Raw genomic sequence first — 24,863 nt, forward strand, 5'->3', positions numbered from 1 at the left:
TCTTTCAATGCATGGCGGAATTAACGGATTGAAGGTTTTGGAGAGGGAGGCAGCCACACGGGAAGACAGGTCCAGGCTTTTTTGAGTTTCTGCCGATCTGATCACTGCCCATGGTCCCATGATGTCGTTGTGAGGGCATTCGCATTGGGTGAAGACCGTCCCATCCGAATTATTCTCAGCTGGAGCAGCTGAAGCTGTAGGGTTTTTCGAGATGGGGAACGAGCAATTAAAAAAAAACTTGTCTGAAATTTTCATTTTCAATGGGGAGCGTAGTAAAAAGGGGGCGCCCACTTTGCGAGACGCCGAAATGCCGGGCAAAGTCCCATGGTAACACAGAATCTACTCAGTCTAGAAAACGGAGTGGAAATGAAGTGAGAAAATATCACGGGAGAAAACCAACCATGTGACCCACGCAAAGAGTGGTAAATCCGTGGAGCACCGCGCGAAGATCACGGAATGGCGAGTCTCTAGTCTCTACTCTCTATGGATACGCAGTGTGAGTCTGAGACTCTGCAGGGCTGGTTTATTTTTGTGGCTCTGCCGAGCTTAATTGACACTTTGGTACCGGTGAGTCTCATCGTTGCCCTCTTGAACTCAGAGCCTCCGACTGAGCTGGACGGTTGAACCCCTCTGCGAACACATGTCAGTCCATGTCCAGACCACCTTGGCAAACTCGCACAGAGTGAAGCACAGCTGTATCTCACAGAGATACAGATCCCAGAAACGCTCATACATATGCCATCCTTGTCGTTGAGGGACGAAATGATATCATAACGGATGAGACCGAGCTCGCGTTTTACAGGTACACACCACTCCCACCTACCTCTCACACTCTTCTGCATGCTCCGTACACTACGGTCCGCGGTCCACGGAGACAAGACATTTGACAGAAAATAAGGTGTTCTGAGCCAGTGCCAAAGCTAGACTGGATGAGGATTAGCTCCCGCAATGAGTGCTGGGAAACCAAACCGATCGAACCCGCAGCCAGCAGGGAAAATAGCGCGCCTACTGATTCATTCACTCACATTTCCTCTCACTCACCCACACCTTTGTCTCACTAGAGAGGTTCTCTGTGAGCGGCCCTCTCTCTCAACTTGTGACGAGACCCAGCGGCTTCCCTTCCCTTCTGCTATTCCCGGGTCGTCTCCGCTCGTCTTCGGGCCTCGACTCCTGCAAAACACGCGATTCGTCTCCGGCGTCCCGGGATCGAATGGGTCACAGCCCGAATCAGCTACTTGAGAGAGAGTCCTCTCTGGCCCTCTATTTGCTCAGTTCTGGCTTCGAAACAACGCGCGAATATTGTAATGTTACCCTACATCGTTGGCTGCCATTGGACTGCTTCTTCAGAGTTCCGTTATATGCGTCGAAGTATTCTGTACTGGCACTTGGCCCAGAAACTGTAGACAAGCATGTCTTTTCCTACAGTCTCAAAGTATCTCTTACTACTCATAGACTCGCACGCCGAGAACATACCCATCCTCATCCTCACCAGCCATCTACTCACCCTTCATGTACACACGGACGGTGGCCCACCATAGCTCTTTGATCTCATTGTTGGTCAAGCCCTGCACTGTTCACACACCCCTCCCCCTTCCTCCTCCAGATACGTACACTGTAGACCGGCGCGGCACCGAATACCGAATTCCAGATGCGACGGACTGGGATGGAGGACCAACTGGCTCCATATGCAGGTACTCGCTCTCACATCTTCGTCCACCCGTGCCGGGCCAGTGTTGACATTAACACACACCGTCATTGGTTCCAGCCCATGGTTCTCGTGCTCTCGTTTCCCCATGGTTCCATCGGCTCTCTATGTATGTGCCATATTGTCTACAAGAGTGTCTACTTCCCACACACGCACACACACACGCACACACACACGCACCCCTCCCCCCTGTCTCCTGTTCTGTTTCTGGTCATTGTAGAATCGTCACATCTCTTTCTGGTGCCGTCTTCGGAGATCTTTTGGCGATGCTTCGCTCTCACACCAAGGACTAAGGATATATAAGTTGCCCTTGCCCACCCTCGCCTCCTCGATCACGCTACTGCCCTCCACCTCCACGCCTCCCTCTTCGCCTCTTCATCCCACAGATCCATCTACAACACTATTCTCAGTTCTCACACTAGTTCGCCATACATCAACGTCACCGTGATCCTTGTATTGCCACACCAATCTCACGAACCATCTCATCTACTGTGAATCATCGTCAACAACGAGGTTGGGAAGAGTATCCAAAACACACATCTACGCAATGGACAGCACATCACCAGAACTCCCGCCATACGCCATGCCCGTCGACTTCTCCTCAATGGCTGGCACAACCCCCTACGACATCATCGCCGCGCAGTTCGCCTCACGCATCGTATGTCCACAGCCTGCCAGACAACACAGATGAGACTCTTGAAACTCACAAGTCGAACAGAACTCCAACGAGAACGGCTACTGCACTCCGACGTCATTATGGTCTAGCCCTCACAGCCCGACCTCCAGCATCGATCACAGCAAGGCAGAAGACTCGCACGATGACGCACACTCCCCCACCAGCGGATCCGAAGAGTCTTCAAAGCCCCAGAAAGGAAGACGGGGTAACAGATATAAGAACTGCAGCGAGTCAGTGCTATCAGTAAGTTGTTCCCCCAGCTTCCCAGTCTGCATTTTCCTCCCCGAGTCCGTGGCATGAGACCCGTTTTTTGGCGAGCATCGGCTCCCCGGTCTTCATCTCCCGCGGGCCGCATCCGAAAGACTGCAAATAAGGGAAAAGAGGCTGACCACGTTTTCCCCCCGTATAGAAGCGCCGCGCCCAGAACCGCGCCAACCAGCGCGCCTACCGAAAGCGCAAGGAGTCCCGTCTCGAGGAGCTCCAGGCCCAGATCCAGGACATGAGTCAGAAGAACGACGCGCTCTGCTGTGCTTACAGACTCCTGGCCAACGAGTGCTACAGGCTCCGCGCGAGCCAGCAGATGTCTGCTGCTGCTGTTGCGGGGCAGGCTCCGGCGTGGGACTTGATGAGCAACGCCAATGCCAACGACGGGGCCGGAAGCTTGGCACTGGACATGTCTGCGCTCGACGCATGCCGCATCGTCCCTCCTCCCGTCTCGACCTCGAGTCCCGTCCCCGAGTCATATCTCGACTATCCCGGGAGCCCCGATAAGTTGTGGAGTCCCTATTGATCGCGAATCCAGCGAGCTGCGGAAGAGGGGGGAATGAATCGTCAGAATCGGGATTTGAGACCGGGTATTGGGAGCCGGTGATTACGGGGATAACGACTTATGGGAGCTCTATTGTCTCATTTTTTTTCTTCGTTCTCTTTTGACGACCTTGACAGGGCTTTCTAGAGTGGGGGTATTTCCCTGTTTTTATGGATGGCTTCAGGATCGAACGAGCGACTCTTTGGGACTTTTTGCGAATGGAGTCTGGTGTTTTACTCAGTACCCCCTTTTTTTTTTAAGATAATTATTGTCGGGACACGAGAGTCTCGACACGGCAGCCATGTCCACAACCTCCGCCAAGTTCGTGTACTTCACGAAGCTTTTTGGTAGATGAATCAAACAAATGAAAAAAATTCAATCAAATCCAATATTGTCTCTGTTTTGGATCTTCTCGTATTCATCTTAATCCACCTCCCTTACAGGCTATACAAAGCGGCACGGCCAGCCAGCCAGCCAGCCACGCACACTGCCCGCGCCGTGGAAACCGCGGAAACCCTAATACCCAACAACCATGGCTATCGTGAAGGAAAATGTGTTTTTTGCGTCACCCTCGCCATGAAATGACACGAACGAAGGGCCTGGATCAACACTTTGCCACAGGTCCTCCCGGTACGGTGTAAGTTGTTGGCTATTTTTCGACCCCGCCAAGACATCAGCACGACTCGCTCACGATGACTTCACTTTTTTTTTGTCCGCGTGGGCGCGGAAAGGTCTGCGCACGAGAGAACTCACCACAGGGTAGTAGATGTTGATCAAGATACCGGGCTCATCGCCAGTGTATGCGCCCCTAGGTGATACGCGGAGATTAACACACCTGCCAAATCCTATCAAGGTTCCATCGCGACATTTTTTTTTTCTTTAAACGAGAACGAGCCGCGCGCCGTCCGCCCGCCCGCCGCCCTGCCCTGCAGGTGGAGTTGCCTTTGGTGTGGGGAGGCGTTGGGATCGGGAGCATTGAACATGGGAACCAGGCTGGACATATCTGTGAAAGACATGGAAGTTAAGGAGACAACTCACGGAAATCTGACAGTAGGCGAGAACGAAGTGCCGCTCCCTGATCCCGTCACCTTGATCTGGGCGCACGAGATGTAGAACTGGGCTCCGGCCTTGGCACTGGCGGAGTGTAGTCCAATCTGCTCGATGCGGAGGAGGTACTCTCCCGGGGCTAGACTCCGTCAGTACTCCGCGGCCCAGCCATACATACATACATCACACACGGGCGGGCGTTGAGTGCCCGTCCGTGGGGATCAACGGTGATCACGGCTGCATAGTCCCGGGTGAGGGGCCACGACCGGGGAAAGCAGCAAGCACCATTGTTGCACGAGTAAGTCCACCACTTGACCATTCGACGGAAAGGAAATGTCGTGACGTACGTGTGCATGAGGGGATTTGAAAGTTGAAGCCCGCCTGGTTCGAGGCGGGGAACTTGATCTGCCCGTTGCCTGTCTGCGCGCCTAGCTCCCAGATCTTTGCCCAGGGACCGCTGCCGTCGTAGGTCGTGACGTTGGACCCCGCGGCGGGCGAGAGCCAGACGATGACAGGCCCGTCGTGGTAGATTGCTTGATCCATTGCGAAGCCGACCTGCAGAGAGTGCGTTGGTTAGTGAGTCTTCTCGAGTCGTGTCGACTCGCGGATCTTCGGGTGTAAGGAATCTCGAGCATGGAGACACGGAAACGGGGAGGGGGTGAGGAGCAGGAAGGCGGATAAGGGGGGCGTGAAGATGTGAGAAGAAGGAGGAGGAGGAAGAAGAGAAAGATTTACAGTCGAACCGGCCGCGACGGTGGCGATCTGCGTCGCCGGACCGGAGGAGAGGCCGCCAGCATTGCAGACGATATCTTTGCTGAGGACGTCTGTGACGGGGCTGTTGTAGTTTGTGTTGCGCCTGACATGGACGTATTCCCCTGTGTTGACGCCCCCGACCACGAGGCTCGTGAAGCGGTCTAGTTGGGGAGCACTGTCAGTTCGGGATGGGACGCTCTTCACTTCTTGGGCTTCTCACAGTGGGCAGAGACGAGTTCGCTCAGGGCGACAAACGTCGTAAGGATTGCGGTGAAGGCCTTCATTTTGAGACCCAAGGTAAATGATCCTAGAAGTTGCTGAAAGGTAAGGGTTTCCCTCAACGTTTCAACAGCAGCTCAAGGCTGTCAGCCGCCAGGACGATGCTCGATAGTTAAAGTCATCGAGAAACCGATTTACAACATGTCCCGTAGAAATTATCCCTGAGACCCATCGAGTAGCTTAGACTACACTGAGCTTCGTCCGCTACTTGCCTAATACACATAAAGGGGTGTCGAGATTAGATTGCCGAGACGTGACGATGTTACAGGCCTGGATATAGCCGGTGAATTCTACCGCATCACACGAGAGCTGAGGCCTTTCATCTTAGCTTGCTGCGTCGTAGGGCGCTTTTTTCAGAGTCTGCTTCCGTCGTGGTAACCTATGTAAATGGTGGGCTAAACTCATTGTCGCCTACACGTAGAGAATGTGATTTGCTGTAAGGGTTCCAAGTCTTGTGTGCCCATCGACTGGTTCGCTCTCACTTTTCGGCGCCCTGAAGGATGAATTTCTCATCTCATCAAAGCGGAGAAAACACTGAAAAAAAATCATTCAAAGAGCGTTTCCAAAGCGCTTATTGCGGTAAAGCCAAACCAACTGGGTTGGCGGACACCCGCCTGTTTGTAGATCACAGCGCAAAACATGAAGCACAGCTCTCATTGCCTCTTATCCGCAGCCATTCATCTCTCGTCACGAGATTCGTCGTTTGTTGACATCATCAAGTAACGGGCCGACTATAACTAAGGTCACGGCGGCTTTGCAAATATACTACTCATCCGCATACAATAGACTATCCGTACGAAACTTTTGTTATTTCTCCGATCCGGAATCAAAACTCTAATAAAGCGGTCAAATACAAAGCCTGTGATACTACTCGGCGTGAACATGGGTACAGTTCGCCTTATCGGCGGGGCTAGCGGAAGCTCTGATCCCGAAGAGCAAGGGGGTGAGCATATTCCGCTTCCCGGGCGGGCCGGTGCTCGATCCACTTTCTCGCTCCGGGCGGGGAGATCGGACGTGCTCCTGAGATACTCTAGCCTTATGGAAAGCCGTTGATCGTGCGGTGAACGCTTTCATATGACTCTGTCCGTCTTCTTTGTTCAGTCCTAATTCTTATGAGATGAGTCAGTCCTGGAATCAAATTGATATACTCCCTCTGAGGCCATCCCCATACTCTTCTGTTGTATTGCTGTCATAATTTGACTGGAAGCGGTTCTGATGAGTTGGATTGATTACTGGTCAGTGGCATAAAGCTAATACATCAGTGATCGGAGGGAAAAAACATGTACCATTTAGAGCCCGGAGGCTGTGGCTCCGGGAGACTCCGTTTCACGATCCTGGATAGCTTCAAAAAAGGAGTTTGATGTTAATATAAATCACCCGCTCAGAGTACTCTCAATCTCAAAGCAGATACTACTGGACTGACTGTCGACTGATATACAATCGATATCGCGAGATACGCAATTATGGCGGTAAAGCGGTAAGAGCACTATATGCTGTGAGTCCAGACTATCACTGCCCATGGCTCTAGCCGCCGGCACTTGAACCAGAAGCTTCAAAGGAATGCGGGAAAGATGTCTATTCTCAGTGCCCTTCAATATTTTCTAGAGTCACCTTCCTCGTTCTACAGTCCGTTGTAGTGATCACATCATACTACTATAGGCAACGCTTCTCAGCAACATTGAATTCAGCCGAGGCCGACGTTTGCCAAGTGATCTACACGGCTAAAATGCTATTCCATACAAGCTTAATTTAAGTAGAGTACAGAGTCTGGGGTGCATTTCACCTCCGGCAAATAAACGGCTCACGTGCCATGCACGACTTCTGCCGGTGGCTACATGACTTTCATCATCGCTGTCGAGATCCAACGCCGCCGTGTGCTCGAGATGTGGTTCTTTGTGAGTTTTCACTTGCTTGCAGGAGGCATCAGTGATGGAGCGTGGAGTCTTACAGATAGCCTCGGTGAGCTAAGACGTGTCACTGTTAAGCACGCCGAATCATCCAGAAGATCTTGTTCAAGGGAGGTAGCCACCGTCTAAGGATAGTTCTGGGTGCCTCTAAGAGCTCAGTTAGACACACGAAGTAAGCCCTGGACCACTGATCCGTTACCATTCCAAACCAAGTCTCGTGGTCCGACAACACCGCTTAGCATTGGCTGACGCATATTGGGCACAACCAGGTCAACTCAGCGTCTGGTACCGTCTCCTGGCAATCAAAGCACACCGCCCATCACGCGATAAACCATGCTCGGGGCCATGTACCGGAGACCCGTCAACAGCCGAAGTAATCCCACCTCTCATCGTTGCCGCGTAGAGGGTCTTGTTGATTACCAAAGTTGATTGACCCCCTTGCCAATCATGACTGCTCTCCAGAGTAGCATCAGGGAAGCTGAGCCTCCGAGCCGTCTCACTACGACCTGGCGAAGGAAAATGGCAGAACGTCCAGCATCCCCTTTAAATGATGAGCACAGAGCCAAGAGCCTGTAGACGTGGTTCCCTCATCATCTTCATCCTTCTTCCGAGTCAGCTCCTGCTCCGAATATACGCTCGTCTCCTCTGACCAGACGCAACCTAACGGATCCGACGCCATGAAGTTCTTCACCGCCGCCGCCGTCCTCTCGGCAGCCGTATCGGAAGTCTCTGGGCACTACATCTTCCAGCAGCTGTCCGTGGGGTCCACAAAGTACGACGTCTTCCAGCACATCCGGAAGAACACCAACTACAACTCCCCCGTTACTGGTACGTGCCCTCATCACTCGATCTGCGTGTTTCTGGAAGGGACAGAAGAAACTGATCGGCCCAATAGACCTCGCCTCGAACGATTTGCGTTGCAACGTCGGCGGTGCCAGCGGTGCCCAGACTACGGTTGTCAACGTGAAGCCCGGCGACGCCTTCACCTTCACGCTCGACACCGCCGTCTACCACCAGGGCCCCATCTCGCTGTGAGTACTTACTCGGCCGATTCACAGTAGCTTTCGCTGATAGACGTCCAGCTTCCTGTCCAAAGCGCCCTCTCACGTCCAAGACTACGACGGGTCCGGAAAATGGGCCAAGTTCAAAGACTTCCTCCCGACCTTTAGCAACGGTCAGGCAACTTGGCCAATGAGACGTACGATACTCACCTCATCAAATTCCTATCCGTCAAGGATTGAACTGACCACCAGCACCTAGAAACCTACGAGTACAAGATCCCGACGTGCCTTCCCAACGGCGAGTACCTCCTGCGCGTCCACCAGCTGGGCATCCACAACCCCTACCCGGCCGGCATCCCGCAGTTCTACATCTCGTGCGCGCAGATCAACGTCACGGGCTCGACCGCCTCCGCGAGCTCGTTTGCGCCGACTCTGAGTATTCCTGGTGCTTTCAAGGATACTGACCCCGGGTATACTGTCAACGTGAGCGTCCTCCCTGTGGTGGAAAGTGATGTTATGCTGTGTTGTGGTTTGCTGACGTGTACACTTGTAGATCTACCAGCCTGGGTTCACGTCGTATGTGGCCCCTGGTGGTGCGGAGGTAAGTTTGCGTACTTATATGGCTTGATTTGTAAAGACTGACGATTACGCAGTGGACTTGCTGAGCTGTGGATTCGTGAACGATGGAAGGGGTCGTGGCATTAGGCGTGCCTCATCATTCTCGTCCGGTTCCGTGGCGGGGAATAAATCAGTTGGAGAGCTTGATAATGCCACATTGAGACACTCTTTACACAGCTTGTGTTCGTTCCTCTGGCAACTTGCTTTCTCCTCAACTAAGAGCCGTGACTCGCTGTTGTGTGCCACTTGGCGTTCTCAGGACTTCCAAGTCTAAGTAAGTCAGGGCCGAACTTTTGATGACTTTATCAAGAACAACGAGATTTTGAGCATTCGACCTTGATTTTTCCCCAGCGATCAGCTCTATCCTCAAATCTGGCATCAAATTGAACCAAAATATTCGAGGCCCCTGATTCTCAACAATAAGGCCATGCGATACCAAGACGGTGGTTATCAGATTTATGCACCTTGTCGGGGATTTATGTAACGGGCCGATTACCAGATCTCGACCCTCACACAGCGTGGCTTTTGACCGATGGAGGCTCCAGCTCGGGTTCCCTACAGGTCCGCGCGTGGCACGCGTGGGAGCTGGTTACATTCTGGATTCTGGAGTAAGCAGGCTTCTCCAGACTCCGCGTTGTCTCGTGATGCGCAGTTGAGGGGTACGTGAAGACTAGGTCAGAAATCGGTCAGATCACCAGCCCCGTACCCAGCGCGCACCCAGCCCGCCGTTTCTGTAGCCACTGGGCCGTCAGAGACACGGGGACGACCCATCGGCCCCCGCGGTGCTTCCCCGGAAAGAAACCAGTCTGGCCTCACTGCCCGCAGCAGGCCAAAGTCCCGGGAACGCTGAGGCCGGTGCCTGGCCAGCCTGTAGCCCCTCGAGTTGATCATGTGAGCATAACGATACCGGCCATCATTCGAGGCCGCGTAGCCGGCACGGTGGCGATCCTCTTCGTTGGAAGAGCAGTAGCGGCAGCGGCTCTGCTGTTGGTCCATACCCGCGAATGCATCTTGAGCCTCCCACACTCTCCCACGCCACGGTAGGCGAGGTCGTAAACCTACTATCTCAAGTGCGCTTTAGCTGGGTTGAAAGTTGGACTCTTTTCTGTTGCCGCATTTCCCAGGAGGCGTTGGAGCCATTTCAAAATTTGTATGGTGTTTCGAGGGGAAAAGCCCCGTCAGACCGAGGAGGCGTCGGCGCTCGATTGCGGGCGAGCTAGGGATAGCCATTGATAGTTCGATACGCGAGGATTCTCCAGCAAAGGCGCGCTGGCGGAGAGAAAGAACCCCGCGTTTCTGGAGATATCGGGCCTTTGGTGGGACTACTGGTATATTCGCAAGCGAGAACTGCGCGAGCGCCCGCAAATGAGGCGTCTCAGGTCCGAGACGGAGCCCATTCTCGCTGCCAAGCGGCCTGTCAACGTTGCGGCGCGCTGTGCTGTGCATTAGGTCGTTGGCTAACGGGTGATGATGGGGTGAAAGGTGGTGGTGATGTATGTTGAGAGGTTGTTGAGAACACGAGAAGTGCCTACAAAGGCTAGCACATCGAACGACGTCTGTAAATCGATTGCGAGGAGGCGTTAAGGGCGTAGGAGCATGGGCGGCTCAAGTGAAGTCGTCGTGGGTTTGCGGCGTTTTGCGCCAGGATTGTTGGCCGAAGCCGGGATGGAGCCCGGGGCAAAGACAACGAAGAAGCGCCGAGAGAGGTAGCGGGAATGTGGGCGACTGGGGATGAGGCGCTTAAAAGAGCGAGATTATGGAACACGGCCGATCTGACAAGACTTGACAGGCATCGGGCCGGATGGAGACGTTGGGCTGGGATGAGAGTCATTGTCGACAGTAGTCGTGATCTTACGAGACTTTCCCACGGAAGTCAGTGCTGTAATGGCAGCTGTCACCCGAACCGACGGGATGGACAGGCACGCCGCACAACACTTGGTAGGTATTGAATGCAGAAAAGTCCACATAGCAGAGTACTGTACCCGTTCGAGTACAGTCAAGTTCATGGCGGCGAGTATACCGCGTAGGCGCGGGCAATAACGGGCGCCGCTTGAGGGGTGGAGACGCGGAGACGGCGAGCGTCGAGATGGTGTGAGGGCGGCCGAATGAAAGATGGTCGGTGAATTCCGAATAAAGCCACTGACGTCTTTTTGCGATTCGGCGATCTGGTGACGGATTATGCTTGCAGCAAACACTTTTGAGTGGTTTGCTAGTAATTTCATTTGAGCGAATGTGTCAATTTTGATTATGTCGTGATGCCATCGTGAATGAAAACTAAAAGTATCATGGTTCATTAAACAAAAAATGAAGATGAAGAAAAACTTTCATGTCGCAGCTGACGATGAAGGTGGAAATCTTGTAAAGAGTAGCAGCGAGAGAAATAGCGTTGGAGATGAAGTGGTGAATGCGCAGCGAATGAGAGCAGCCAGTACGAGAAGCTGCGGATCCAACGTGGAGAGGTGAGCAGGGGAGGAGCGTGGGCACATTAAGGTATTGACGGGGCAGCTGCGAGGAAACGGGCCGAAAGTGAGTTTCGACTTTTTCAGTCGATCATGGCCAGGGTCCCTTCACCTCACGTCTCACTTGTCTCTCACTCACGCTCATAGGAAAGCTCACTAAATAAAAGTGAGACTTTGGGGAACGACACTGAGAGGAGAGTGAGACTGAGCCGAGGCCAGGCGATGATTGCCATGACCCAGTGAGTCGGGAACATGCTACGGTGTAGGGCAGCATGTCAGATGTCTCGAAATGACTGGGCAGGACTCGCCGCAGATCACGAGGGTGACACGATGCATGAGGTGAGAGGAAGAAGCTGGGCGAGAATGGCCATGTCCATCGTCAATCAAGCCTTGAACGGAAGCAAACGCTGTGAGCTTGTGAAGACGGCAGTTGGCGAAGCCGGCCACGGCGGGTCTTGGCTGCATTGTTAGTTGCTTTCGGAGTTGCGTGCCTCCTTATGTAAGCTCATCAATCGAAAGATCTCATTTGAGGCAGACAGCACCTCAGTAACCAAGTGTGAGAGAGAGAGAGAAAGTGAAGAGTAGCGACTTCCTTGGCCGTTGCTTGTTTCCTTCCAAGCTCAGGCGATCTGCTTGGCTGATTGGATCGCCGAGAGTACGCAACTCCACATTGAGAAAGAGTACGTATCCCTAAGCGATGCCCTCGGGCGGCGACGCGGCGTGACCGTTGTGGGGTCTCCACACAACTTTCAAGTTTCCCCAGCCCGCTTCCACTACGCAGTACGTACCTACAAGCTACGCCGTCACTGGCTGGCGAGCCGCAAACCGCACATTCTCTCGCTCCCATCGTCTTCTTCTCGCCCACATTTCGCACGTTCAAACTCCACCTCGATGATTGATGGCTGAAGCTTCCAGGTCCAGGTACCTGATTACCTAGCGATCCGTCAATGTATAGACTGCGGAGTACCTCGAGCAGTGTGTACCTTGACCGATCACAAATCCCCGAGTCTGCAAGTCTCTACTTCGTACGGATACGGTACCATCAGCATCAAGGGCAATAGTTGCGATACAATGCCACTACTCTGTAAACACAGCACTTCATCCACTCTGTTTGGCACCAGCTAAATGGATGTCTAGGTACCTTACACGATGCCAGGCCCACGTTGAACCCAAAAACAGACGCAAACCAACAATGAATCGGACCATTGCGGATAGTCTACTACGTATACGCAGTAGAACACAATCATCAGAAGGGAGGGAGGGGCGTGTTTTATCTCACCAGAAAAAGCTGCCCCACGGCCCACGCCCTGGCAATCTCCAAACTCCCCGCCCTTTCTCCATCTTCTCCATGTCCTCCAGTTCTCCAGAAAACCTTTGCCAAAGTCTTGGGCGAACGACTCGCGGGGATGCACGAGATTCGACTTGATGCCACTCGATGCGACCCAGAAAAACTTTTCCACCACACCCAACTTTACCAAGATCACGCACTCCGTATCCATGCCATCGGGCGGAAACAATCCCATTGTACCTATTCAACGTCGGTCGCGCTTGTCCGATGAACCGTTGGGGGCGTTGCTCATGTGCCCTTCCCGTTGCTTTAAATCCAGCCTCGGATATCTTTACCTTGCCTGACTGGGCCAAGCCGAGACTAGGCGCGTAGAGCAGACATCTGCCGCCAGTCCGCGTCTCTTACCTATGTATGAACCAACCTACTCCGTACACAGTATATGCCTGCGTGCCTCCGTATCACGCCGCTGAGAAAGAGTTCAATTGCTGTGAAACACTTGCTACCGACCGGAGCTACCCCAGAGTCTGTAGAGTCTCCCCCCTCACACTCTCTCCCTTCTCCTTCACACCCTCTTACCTGACTAGCGCCGGCCATTCCCCTGCTGGGGCTCATTCACATTTGCTGGGGGATGAGGGGGACCCATGGGAAAACCTGGCGGGCTAAACTGGCGACTTTACGACTGCGGATACACCAAGGTAGTCTGTTTTATTGTTTCTGGTTTTTTTATGGTCTACCTCCCCCTGCCACCTCGCTCGTGGGATCGTCACAAATGTACAAAGTACCCAATACTTGGTTTCTTGCAGCTCAGATGCCTTGATGTGTTGGTACTAGGTTCCGCGAGCTCACGGTCAACCCACACTCTCCTTCTTCCTCCCTCCACATCCCAACATCACCTCGTGATCGTCCATCGGCCCTATCCTGACCTGTTGGACGTCTCTCCACATGGTTTGTCTGAACTTGAGGTCAATTACACCCCCCCTTTGCAGAAAGGAAACCTTGTTGCCTTGTCATGGCCCGCCTACGGAATACGGATACCACGAAAAGTCCTACTACTGCGTAGGTAACTCAGGTAACATGCGGTAGCACCGTGGCACCTCTTCCACTTTCCCCCACCTTGGGGAAGGTTTCCTGTTGTGTGGGAGCTCCGCGTCGTACCGCATTCTGGGGACGAGTTTATATGCTCGTCGTTTCCTCCCATCTCTTCCCCAGGTGTCTTTCTTTCTTCTCCGTCGTCGCGCTCAAGCCTTTCACTGCCCAACACTCTTCCTCTCAGACGCAGAGTCCGAGCAACTGCATCCCCTCTGCTGAACACGGCTTGGCCTCTTCTTCTCACATTGCCAACATCACACTCAAACCAGATACCGTAGCCCGCCGTCATCATGGGTATCAAGCCTGAGGGTGTCCCAGGCAAGGCCTGGCCGGCCATTGCCATTGGCTTCTTCGTCGCCTTTGGCGGTCTCCTCTTCGGATATGACACCGGTACCATTAATGGCATCCTCGAGATGGTATGTCTTGATTCCCAACACCTTGGTAAAAGAAGTACAAACTAACCGCCTTTCGACAGTCCTACTGGCAACGCCTCTTCAGCACCGGCTACGTGAACACCGCCGGTAACAAGGACGTCTCGCCCGACCAGGAATCCGCCATCGTCTCCATCCTCTCTGCCGGCACTTTCTTCGGTGCCCTGGCCTCCCCCTTCCTCGCTGATACCATCGGACGTCGCATGGCCCTCGTCGCCTCGTGCTGGGTTTTCAACCTCGGTGTTGTTCTCCAGACCGTTGCTACTGCCATTCCCCTTTTCCTGGCCGGTCGTTTCTTCGCCGGTTTCGGAGTCGGTCTGATTTCCGCCCTGGGTCAGTGTTATTCTTCTCCGTCATGAAGAACCTCTGCTAACCGTGTACAGTCCCCCTCTACCAATCCGAGACCGCCCCCAAGTGGATTCGTGGTGCCATCGTCGGCGCCTACCAATGGGCCATCACCATCGGTCTGCTCCTGGCTGCCATCATTAACAACGCAACGCACGCCCGCCAGGACACTGGATCCTACCGCATCCCCATCGCCGTCCAGTTCGCCTGGTCTCTCATCCTCTTCTTCGGCATGCTTCTCTTGCCCGAGACGCCTCGCTTCCTCATCAAGCAGGGCCACATTGACCGCGCCACCAAGGCCTTGGCCAAGATCCGCCGCCTTCCCGAGAACGATGCCTACGTCGCCGAGGAGATTGCCGAGATCAAGGCCAACAACGACTACGAGGCCACCATCGGCACCGGTAGCTACCTCGACTGCTTCAAGCCCCCCGTCCTCAAGCGCCAGTTCACCGGCTGCGCTCTCCAGGCGCTCCAGCAGCTGACCGGTATCAACTTCATCTTCTACTACGGAACGCAGTACTTCCAAAACTCTGGCTTCTCCAACGGTTTTGTCATCGGTATGATCACCTCGTCCATCAACGTCGCTTCGACTCTCCCCGGTATGTGGGCCGTCGACCGCTGGGGACGTCGCCCCTTGCTTCTCTGGGGTGCCGTCGGCATGTGCGTCTCGCAATTCCTCGTCGCCATGCTGGGAACCTTGACCACGGGCCAGGACGACGCCGGCAACATTATCGTGTACAACCTGCCCGCGCAAAAGGCCGCCATCGCCTTTGTCTGCGTCTACATCTTCTTCTTCGCCTCCACCTGGGGCCCGCTCGCGTGGGTTGTCAACGGTGAGATCTTCGGCCTCAAGACCCGTGCCAAGTCTCTGTCTCTGTCGACCGCCACCAACGTAAGTTACTCGACGAAATTCTCCTACATTCGAGCTTGAAACGCTAACATGTGAACAGTGGCTTCTCAACTGGGCCATTGCCTACAGCACCCCCTACCTCGTCAACTACGGCGACGGCTACGCCAACCTGCAGTCCAAGATCTTCTTCGTCTGGTTCGCGTGCTGCTTCGTCTGCATCGCCTTCGTCTACTTCTTCATCTACGAGACCAAGGGTCTTACCCTCGAGGAGGTCGAGGAGCTCTACGCCGAGGTCAGTGTCGCCAGCAAGTCGGTCGGCTGGAGACCCGCCACCAACTTCCGCGAGCGCCAGGCCGCCGAGGGCGACAAGGCGGTGCCCAACAGCGACGGTGACATTACGCACCACGAGAAGACTGTTGGTGTTTAAAGAGGGGGATGATGTGGGGGTTCTACTGCATAGCGATGCCGAGGCGGGGTTGATAAGATGAACCCCACTGAGAATTTAATGTCTGTCATGAAGGGTGGGCGATGAAAGATACCTAAGTTTCTATTTACTTCAAGATACCACCAAAAAGTTCAAATTCAACCTGCTCTGCTGTAGTTTGCCAGGTGATGTGATGTCCAATGCTACAAGTCGGAACGTGCTGTTTTGCGAATGTCAGACGGGCTATCCAACCTCCGCGGCACACAGCTTAGAGACGACAATCATGAGCATCCAACCGCTTGGCGAATGTGTCACGAAGCGGGCACGTCGGCGATGTAAGCAGATCACATTGCCAGCAACCGCCGATAGGTCGCGTACAAACAAACTTTTGTCTTGTAATCTTCGCAAGCAGGCACTGACGGATCGCGGCACGACTGCGTTCCTCACCCCCCTGCACGGCACAAGCCCGGCAGCACGCGGCCCCACGACCCCTCGCTCCCGACTGGTCCTCCGGCCCGGCACTTGGGTTCCTCGCTCCCCCAATGCCCGACAATCACGCGAAGTTCACCCACCAGCCGGCCCCATCTCCCGCTTCCCCCGTCAACTCTGCCTCCCGACTTGCCGGCTTCAGCTCGCCGGGTGGGGCATTTACACCTCATTGTGGAAGTACTGGCAGCCCCCCGTGCTGTTTCCCACCTGACGGACTTACCTTGTCTTGAGTTTGTACCCATGTCGTGAGTTTTCTCTGGTGACGTCGGGTGCATCTTTCTCAGTTGGACAGGCTGAACGTCGGCTTATCGCCGGGCGTTGGGTTCGATACGATTGGCGGGGAGTGTAGCCCTGCCATCATGAGGGAAATCTTTTGCGCCCTTTGGTTGGATTTTGGTGTCGTGCGTGATGCGTCACGGACGCCATCTTGATGAAAGGGACGAGGAGGAATTCATATTCCTGGTGTGTTGGTATCGTAAGCCCAGGCAGCTGCATGGGCGATGGCGTCGGGCAAGGCTTCCGTTGGTGTCGCGATGGGTGTCAGCCGGTTGCATGATTGGCGGCCTGGAAGGCGGCGATCTATCTGCGTTGTTCAACGCCGAGTCAAGTGAAAGGGTCAAGGGTTCGGTGAAGAGGCGTCGGCGGTGAAAAGTATAAAAGGGAGGTGATGTCTCTAAACTTATGCTTGGCATCTTCCCGGACTTGTATCCTCATTCTCATCACTTAAGAATCAACGTCTATAAAGCCAAACTTTGTCACAGCAAGCTCAACTTCACTCTGACCACTTCCAACGCAATGGCTTCACGATACCCAATGCCCAACACCTACACCAAAACCACCAAACAAAAGACCGATTCGTCGTCTTCTTCTTCTTCTTCACTTTCCACCGCCGTGAAGTCCATCTTCTCGGCTCCTACATCGTACCCCTCCACCCCATACTCTACGTCAAAGTACCCTCTCCCGACAGCGTATACGCCGAGAGATGGGACGAACAACAAGGGATCTGTTGGGGAGCAGCGGATGGGCATGACTTCAAGGGTTTCTGTCGAGTCGAGGGATACTATTGATGAGATCAAGGAGGAGCAACTGCGTGGACTGGGGCGGTAGACGGGTGGGGTAGTTGGCGACGAGGGTGGCTGATGACTTTTGTGTTCTTGAGAAAGTGTATTACGTTGAGCCGTCGAAGGAGGCAGAAAGTCTGTTTATTTGATGTTATCGTATGTGCCGAGTTGATTAAGTTGAACTGGACCCTGTGGATGCTCGTATCAAGTCTACACATGCCCATGAGATGTGTCACGTCGTAAGGCTCGATATCAGCCACAGGCCGATGAGCGGTGCGACGAGCCTTACTGTGCTATCATTTTCAAACGACGATGTTGCATCCGAACTTCAATGACCCTGCATATCCAGCTGCCTGATGAATGCCTCGTCATCAGCGCTCATTGGATAATGGGACACCTAAGTGTTCGCGTCAAGACGTGGTCGGCTTACTTGATCCTGATCGAAACATTTCGATCTTGTCCATAGACTCGGGCAATGATCGCTGATCCCGTTCAAATCCGTTGTTCGATGCTTAATGTTTAAGACGCAAATCATCTGGATTCTCCATCGTGTACGGGCCGTCAACGTATTGCGGATGGTGAAAGCTCGCCAGAGTACGCACCACATGATCTACTTGGATGGACTCGCTGAGAATTCAGTGTTCATCATATCTCATTACGAAAACGTCGCTCATACTTCTAGCCAGCCCTCCAGACTAATACGTCGTCAACTCGGGAGATCCCTCCGCCCTAGGGAACGAGAACTTTGTCTCGACAAAAATCTTCTGGATCCCATCCTCATGCTTGTCAAACTTGTAATACACCTTGTCCAAGTCATCAAGACGGATGCGGTGCGACAGCATCTGGTACACATCAATCTTGCCCTCCTGAATCTTCTTCAGCAGATCCTCCCAGTACAGATGCACAGGAGCCTGCCCATTACCGATGAGCCGCACCCCGCGCTCCATAAGGGAACCGATATTGAAGTGATTCGTGTACCCAACGTACACGCCCGTGATGCCCGCCCTGCCAAAATTGCGCACGCCCTCAATCATCTCGTTGACAATCTCGCTCGTGTCAGTCTCCGCGCCGAGCGCGATCTCCACCGTGTGCAGCCAGCCCTTGGGGTACTCTCCCGCCGCGCACTCGAGCGCGGCGTCCGGCCCGCGACCACCGCAGAGTTCCTTCAGCCGCGAGACGACCGTCTCTTTATTCGTGACGCCGTGCGAGAGCGTCTTGTAGTCGACGAGCGCGAGCTTGTCCGCGTGCGCGGCGGGCCACTTGGACTTGATGTAGGAGAGCCGCGGCTCAGTGTCGACGAAGATGACCTTGGAGGCGCCCTCGTCGAGGGCGAAGGCGCCTGCCATTTGGCCAATGGGGCCCGCGCCCCAGATGGCGACTTGGTCGTTGGGGTAGACGGCTGTGTCTTTGACGCAGCTGTAGGACGTGGCGAGGACGTCGGAGAGGTAGAGGGCCTTTTCGTCGGGGACGTTGTCTGGGATGGCGAGGAGGTTGACGTCGCCGAGGGGCACGCGGACGTACTCTGCCTGGCCGCCGGCGAAACCACCCGTGAAGTGGGAGTAGCCGAACATGCCGGCCGTTTGGGAGCCGTACATGGACTTCTCCATGGTGTTGGAGTTTGTCCGCTCGCACTGGGAGGAAAGTTTTTGCTTGCAGTAGAAGCACTGGATTTTTGTCAGCTTCTTGCTACACTCATTAGTGTCTACGAAGAAGACATGAAACCTACACTTCCGCACGCGATTTGGAATGAGGCGACGTAGCGCTTGCCGACCTGTGCTTTGGTGACGGCGGATCCGACTTGGTCGACGACACCACAGAACTCATGGCCGAGGATGTCGCCCTTGTTCATCTGGACGACGGAGCCGTGGAGGAGATGGAGGTCGCTGCCGCAGAGCGTGCTGCCGGTGACCTTGAGGATGACATCGGTGGCCTCGAGAATCTTTGGCTTTGGAACGGTGACTGGGCGGCGAGGTTAGGATGTACGATTGCAAGAGGGGGCAAACACTGGTTCTTCATCACTCACCAACTTCGACCTTGTTCTTGCCTTGCCATACGAGTGCCTTCATGAGCTCGCCGTCGTCACCTTTGTTTCCGCTGTATTCGGTTACATCCTGGGCGGTGATGGCGTCGTCTTGGTGGCCAATGGCCTTTTCGGCTGCGTATGCTGCTTGTGAAGCCATTTTTGTGCGTGATTACTGATATGAATTCTTGGGTTTGGAAAGAAGGCCAAGAATAGTCTACGAGATTTGTTTACAATCACTTGTCAAGTCATTGGAATCATTGATCCTTATAGGAAATCACGAAGACAAGACAACTATCACATAACTAAGCAGCCAATAGCTCATCCGGGCCCAGACGCCTCAAACGAACCAGCCGAATGAGCGCGATGCGACACTGGGCGGGCAAAAGACTGAAGCTCATGACGGCGCGCGGCGTCATTTTCAACGAAGACGCGACGTCATGGATCCCAGCGCCTCCAGAGAGGCACGGCATGGAGCAGCGGAGCTTTCCTTCCTAAAGCCAATGAGAGAGGCGTTTCGGCTCGGAGCGGATGTGCATGCACACATGGTGCGCCTTTCTAGACCGTTGGAGTGGGTTCATATGAAGATGAAATAAGAAGCAGGCAAGGGTGACACGAGGCTGAAAAAAGACATGCTTATCCGAAAGAGGATGGCCGTGGAGGGTTGAAAACGGGACGGCATTTGCAAGATTTGCGATTACTCGGGGAAAATTCGATGTTGCCCCCCTCGTTCCACCCCTGCTCACGACTGGAGACTCGTCGTGTTCCATGGTTCGTCAGCTTCGCGTCCGGACTTATGAAAAATGAGAGTGGGAAGTTTGGTACGGGAGGTCGGTTAGGAGAATGGACGACGTCAGGTGAGGTTGTGAGAGTGCTTGTCAGGCTTGAGTAAGCTCGGCAGTGAGTCGAAAGAAGGTCTGGGTTCCTGTTTGGGTGGATATAGGCGGGGTCGAGTTTTGACGTGATGATAGTCTTTCAAGTCAGTGCCAAGCTCATCTCATTTGAAGAGCCTTTCGTGTGTTCATCGCATGTGTGGAGGACGGCTGAAGAGTTAGTGATCGGATGAGATGAATTTCACTTTATAGGGGATGAAGTGAATGGGAATAGGAGTGTCTTTATTTCGAACTCAAGGCCATCAAGGTTCTTTTTGCAGTAACTTAAGAATGAGAGGAAACACCAGTCTTGGCTCTTGGGCCTAACGTAGCGCGTATGAGAGGATCTATAGAACTGAGGTGGGGTGAACGTTGAACTAAGACAGACGTCACCACTCGGAGATCGGCTAGCTCATCTCATCGTGATGTGACGAGAACACCCAGATGGTGCCAGTTGGAGACAAGATTACAAGGCCACAATGAGACATGGATCATTGATCCCTTAGGTAAGATGAGTTGACACGTGAGTCGACCAGCAGAAATAAAGACACAACGGCGGCACAAGGATCGAGGTCCGCAACCCGCTCCCGTCGAGCCGGGAATGAGGGGAAAGTGGAGTCGAATTGGGGCCTTGAACTCACGTAACTTGGGGTAAAGGTGCGGATGGAGAAGTAGACGGAGGAACTCGTCGCTCGGCCGCATTAAATCCCACATTGGCATCAGGAACCCGCGACTCAATATGGCAATCCGGAGCATGCTGCGTCCGCAAAGGACAACAATGTCGTTGGAGTTGCCAATCTGGCCACAAGCAATCTGTTTATATGAGGAGGGCCGGGCAAAGTCAATTGGGAGATGAGTGAAGGAAAGCCATTCTATGTTTCGTTCATGTTCCTGTGTTAGTCTCTCATCGCATCCTGGGTCACTCTTCAAAGCACCATCCTCACCGAGGAAGTCTTCACAAAAGTTAGTAACACAACCACCACAATGAAGTCCACATCCCTCCCCCTCGCGCTCCTCGCGACCGCCACCTCGGCCTTCCAAATCGGCAAACCGCCTATACCCCAAGCAAAAACCACAATGGCAGACAACTTCCCCTGGCGCGACCCCTTCACCTCGGCAACAACAGACGCCTACACCCCAACCTGCTCCTCGTCAAAGACCTTTGCCGCCACACAGTACACCCTCCACGACCTCTTTGACAAGCCGCCGACGGGCCTCTTCCCCTGGGGCGACGGTCTCAAGACTTTCTTTTCGGGCCGCGAGTACCCCGGCGGCTGGGCCGGCCTCGACCGCCACATGTACGACCGCAACGTGCTCATGATGGAGTACGCCGATGTTCCGTTGCGCGTGCGCGAGTGGATTGAGGAGGAGGAGCGGGCTGACGGCGCCGGCAAGGGTTTGTTTGCTGTGTTTGAGAAGCCTGCTGGGGAAGAGGATAAGATTACGGAGCGGGTAGCTGTTCCTGGCGAGGCTGAGGAGGTTGATCGTGGGCTTGATGAGGGGAGGGTTGCTATTTTTGCGCCGGGGGCGTTGTATCCTGTTCTTCCTCTGTTTGTTGCCGACGGTAGTGACTGTGAAGGTGAGTTTGACATCCATTCGTTTCCCTTCCCTTTCCAATTCCTCGAATGCATTTGTAAGAGCAGCTGGCTAATATCATCGCAGCGACGCTCGCCGACTTGAGTAGTTACCAGGCCGTGCCCAAGGATGCCGCCGTCGTGGCGTGGCCCGTCAGCCATACCCGTCCCGACACCGCCAATGGCAAGAGGGACATCGAGTTCACCGTCAAGGCTCAGGTTCTCAAGGTGAAAGAGGTTGCGCCAGAGGCCGAGGCTGATGCTGAGGAGTCCAAGGTGTCTGACGAGAAGACGAAGTCGTCTGATGCGGCCAAGGATGAGTTGTAAGAAGGATGTTCTGGGGCGCAAGCGAAGCTAAGAATGCATGTATGAGTAGATTCTTACCCTAGTGTTTCATTGATTAGTATTTCCTGATTACGTCTTGCTTTTGCGTTTGATCAAGTGCTGATTTCGAGACTGCCATTGTTCGTAAAGACATGTCCTAGCGGCTGTGCATTGCCTAGTGTGTTGTGATTGTCAATCAACAACAAAAGACTCACGACTTTACGTTAAGCTTGATCTTTCGAGCTGACAAGCTCCACAATCCTGGCGACGGTCTCCGTCAGTGATCTGCGCTGAGATGGGGACGGGAGGGCATTATTAATCCAGATCCTTGGCGTTTTCTCCGTGGAACTCCACGGAGCGCCGTGGCCGCCACGGTGGCTGGAGAGCTCCACGGAGTTCCACGGATCTCACACCGATACTGACCGATGCTCACCGAGAGTTGGACCACTTACACGCCTGACCGTGGTATCGTCTCGGTCTCGCAATGCAACCGCGCGGCAATGAGTAATGCTGTACCCAGCTGAGTTCTGAAATCAGAGCATTTTCAAGTTCCGGTTTATTGATTGCTATGCAGAGTCGAGTTAGCCATGAGCGTGAGCACTTGGAAGTAGAAGCGTAAGTGTGAATCTAGAACGTTTGTATAGAGTGATGCTATAAATTCCGAAGGAGACAAGAGACTCATTTTTATAGTAACGAAAATGAAAATACAAAGAGGTAATCCATTCAAATTCGTAGAAAACACCTGGAAGTGAGGTTGCATATCATTCCACGTGGTTGAAGTCCCCCGGCGTCTACTACAAGATATGCCGGGGAACCCGGTGCCCCACGGACGTCTCCTCCGTGGAGGGCCCCGTACGCTAACTTTCCGGGTAAACCACCGCCACGGCTGCAGCCGTGATACTACCACATTGCGCCATCGACTCTGCACTCGACTCCGCGGGCATCATTTCAGGACCATAGCGCCGTCCGGGCTCGATCCCGTGGAAACTCAAGATGTCTTTATAAGTGAGCTCCCTAGACGCCTTCGATTTTCAAACAGTATCATCATCAGCATCATCTCCTCGATCATCATAGCATTTATACAGTTTTTTCCTACTATTAACCAAGCATTTATCAACCTCTAGTCAGTTCTACCACCACCACAAACATGCCCGCCCGCTACGAAAGCTCCCCCGCCAGCCCGGAACCCCTGGCCCGGCCCCTGACCTTTCCCTTCTCCGGCAAGACGGCCAAGAACCGCCTCCTCAAGAGCGCCATGGCCGAGTCCCTCGCGACCTGGAGCGCCACAGAGCCTTCGAAGAGAGGTATCCCCACGCCCGAGCTCGTCGAAGTCTACCGCCGGTGTGTCCTCTCCTCTTCTTGCCTTCACAGCCGAAACACCTTGATGCTAACCCAACACTCCCAGATGGGGCCAAGGACCAGACAACTTTGGCATCATCTCCACAGGCAACATCACAATCGAGTTCGAGGACGTGAGCACCCTGGGCGACATGATCATCACCCCCGAATGCGCCCCCGAAGAAGGCGACGCCCGCTTCGAGGGCTTCAAGGCCATCGCCGCCGCAGGCAAGGCCGACGGCAGCCTCATGGTCGGACAGGTCAACCACCCCGGGCGCCAGGTGCAGAAGAAGATTCAACCGAACCCCGTCTCCGCGTCCGCAGTCCACTTGGGTAAGTGGTCTCTCCCCCCTTCATTCAATCATTCACTCTTGAAACTTACAGCAAGAACAGGACCGAAGATGGGCATGGAATTCGCAACGCCCCGCGAAGCCACCAAACAAGACATTGCCCGCTTCATCGAAGGCTTCGCCCACGCGGCAGCCTACCTCGAGAAAGCAGGCTTCGACGGTATCCAGCTGCACGCCGCGCACGGGTACCTCCTCGCGCAGTTCCTCTCGCGCACGACGAACCGCCGCACCGACGAGTACGGCCCGCAGACGCTCGAGAGCCGCACCCGGTTGATTGCCGAGATTGGTAAGGCTGTGAGACAGCGGACGTCGCCGGGGTTCATCTTGGCTGCCAAGATTAACAGCGTCGAGTTCCAGGAGGGCGGGGTAACGACTGACGAGGCGAGGGAAATGAGTGCCCTGCTCTCCGGGCTCGGGTTCGACTTTTTGGAGATTTCCGGGGGCACGTACGAGGCTATGGGGATGAGCTGGGAGAAGGAGAGTACGCGCAAGCGGGAGGGCTTCTTCTTAGAGTTTGCGGATACGGTTGTCAAGGGACTCGGCGAGGATGCTGCGGTGCGCAAGACCAAGGCGTACATTGTCGGCGGGATGAGGACCGTAGGCGCGATGGTGAAGGCGCTCGAGGTTGTCGACGGGGTCGGGTTGGGACGTCCCGGCGCGCAGGAGTTCAGGTTCGGGTCGGAGTTGATCTCGGGCAGGGTTCAGGGCGCCGTGCAGCCTGTCGAGATGGTTGAGAAGGATTTCGGGATGGGATTGACGATGGCGGCGGCGCAGATTCATCAGGTTGGGCGAGGCGAGGAGCCGTTCGACGCGAGCGATGAGGGCGCGGTGGGGAGGTTTGCGCAGGATATGCAGGATTGGTATGGTGATTTGATTGCCGATGGGGATAAACTGGAGCATTATGGCGCTGTCAAGTATTCTGGCGAGACTCTGCCTTATAGGGAGACCTCCAAGGCGTAGTTTTGGTTGCTGGTTGCTTGACTGAAGACAGTGGTCGTGCATTGCCGTGGTGTTGCTAGATTTAGACTTGCTTTTAGATTGGAGATTATAGTTTTATTTGCGTTTGTAATGTTTGTTTTAGCTGTTAGAATGCTAGAGTTATACACAAAATGGTCTTGGTTGAAACTTGTGATCTGATCTCCTTGTTCACCAAGT

General features: G+C 54.2%; 9 protein-coding genes across 9 annotated transcripts; 6 read left to right on the forward strand and 3 right to left on the reverse strand.

Moving 5' to 3' along the window:
- Window positions 1-2,252: 2,252 nt before the first annotated feature.
- Window positions 2,253-3,171, forward strand: CABS01_08403 (uncharacterized protein; the record flags this gene model as incomplete). The annotated part of the gene is made up of 3 exons (XM_060541763.1): window positions 2,253-2,363; window positions 2,424-2,624; window positions 2,791-3,171. 3 exons carry the CDS (start codon window positions 2,253-2,255, stop codon window positions 3,169-3,171), a joined length of 693 nt encoding a protein of 230 aa, XP_060401920.1.
- Window positions 3,172-3,793: 622 nt separating this feature from the next.
- On the reverse strand, window positions 3,794-5,273 carry CABS01_08404 (cellulose-growth-specific protein; the record flags this gene model as incomplete). The annotated part of the gene is made up of 6 exons (XM_060541764.1): window positions 3,794-3,838; window positions 3,943-4,024; window positions 4,228-4,375; window positions 4,584-4,791; window positions 4,972-5,150; window positions 5,210-5,273. 6 exons carry the CDS (start codon window positions 5,271-5,273, stop codon window positions 3,794-3,796), a joined length of 726 nt encoding a protein of 241 aa, XP_060401921.1.
- Window positions 5,274-7,103: 1,830 nt separating this feature from the next.
- On the forward strand, window positions 7,104-8,804 carry CABS01_08405 (fungal cellulose binding domain-containing protein; the record flags this gene model as incomplete). The annotated part of the gene is made up of 6 exons (XM_060541765.1): window positions 7,104-7,163; window positions 7,736-8,003; window positions 8,071-8,206; window positions 8,258-8,373; window positions 8,436-8,659; window positions 8,730-8,804. The coding sequence occupies 6 exons, from the start codon at window positions 7,104-7,106 to the stop codon at window positions 8,802-8,804; spliced, it is 879 nt and encodes a 292-aa protein (XP_060401922.1).
- Window positions 8,805-9,871: 1,067 nt separating this feature from the next.
- Window positions 9,872-10,240, reverse strand: CABS01_08406 (uncharacterized protein; the record flags this gene model as incomplete). The annotated part of the gene is made up of 1 exon (XM_060541766.1): window positions 9,872-10,240. The coding sequence occupies one exon, from the start codon at window positions 10,238-10,240 to the stop codon at window positions 9,872-9,874; it is 369 nt and encodes a 122-aa protein (XP_060401923.1).
- Window positions 10,241-13,920: 3,680 nt separating this feature from the next.
- On the forward strand, window positions 13,921-15,683 carry CABS01_08407 (uncharacterized protein; the record flags this gene model as incomplete). The annotated part of the gene is made up of 4 exons (XM_060541767.1): window positions 13,921-14,046; window positions 14,106-14,394; window positions 14,445-15,298; window positions 15,357-15,683. The coding sequence occupies 4 exons, from the start codon at window positions 13,921-13,923 to the stop codon at window positions 15,681-15,683; spliced, it is 1,596 nt and encodes a 531-aa protein (XP_060401924.1).
- Window positions 15,684-16,964: 1,281 nt separating this feature from the next.
- On the forward strand, window positions 16,965-17,276 carry CABS01_08408 (uncharacterized protein; the record flags this gene model as incomplete). The annotated part of the gene is made up of 1 exon (XM_060541768.1): window positions 16,965-17,276. The coding sequence occupies one exon, from the start codon at window positions 16,965-16,967 to the stop codon at window positions 17,274-17,276; it is 312 nt and encodes a 103-aa protein (XP_060401925.1).
- A 649-nt stretch (window positions 17,277-17,925) lies between these two features.
- Window positions 17,926-19,410, reverse strand: CABS01_08409 (alcohol dehydrogenase GroES-like domain-containing protein; the record flags this gene model as incomplete). Its single annotated transcript, XM_060541769.1, has 3 exons — window positions 17,926-18,894; window positions 18,957-19,189; window positions 19,254-19,410. The coding sequence occupies 3 exons, from the start codon at window positions 19,408-19,410 to the stop codon at window positions 17,926-17,928; spliced, it is 1,359 nt and encodes a 452-aa protein (XP_060401926.1).
- Window positions 19,411-21,106: 1,696 nt separating this feature from the next.
- CABS01_08410 (uncharacterized protein) lies at window positions 21,107-22,023 on the forward strand (the record flags this gene model as incomplete). Its single annotated transcript, XM_060541770.1, has 2 exons — window positions 21,107-21,701; window positions 21,785-22,023. The coding sequence occupies 2 exons, from the start codon at window positions 21,107-21,109 to the stop codon at window positions 22,021-22,023; spliced, it is 834 nt and encodes a 277-aa protein (XP_060401927.1).
- Window positions 22,024-23,167: 1,144 nt separating this feature from the next.
- CABS01_08411 (uncharacterized protein) lies at window positions 23,168-24,668 on the forward strand (the record flags this gene model as incomplete). The annotated part of the gene is made up of 3 exons (XM_060541771.1): window positions 23,168-23,361; window positions 23,426-23,691; window positions 23,743-24,668. 3 exons carry the CDS (start codon window positions 23,168-23,170, stop codon window positions 24,666-24,668), a joined length of 1,386 nt encoding a protein of 461 aa, XP_060401928.1.
- Between the last annotated feature and the right edge of the window lie 195 nt (window positions 24,669-24,863).

The sequence above is a fragment of the Colletotrichum abscissum genome, assembly GCF_030869225.1.
Source record: "Colletotrichum abscissum strain IMI 504890 chromosome Unknown Scaffold_19.1, whole genome shotgun sequence".
Taxonomy (NCBI): Eukaryota; Fungi; Ascomycota; class Sordariomycetes; order Glomerellales; family Glomerellaceae; genus Colletotrichum; species Colletotrichum abscissum.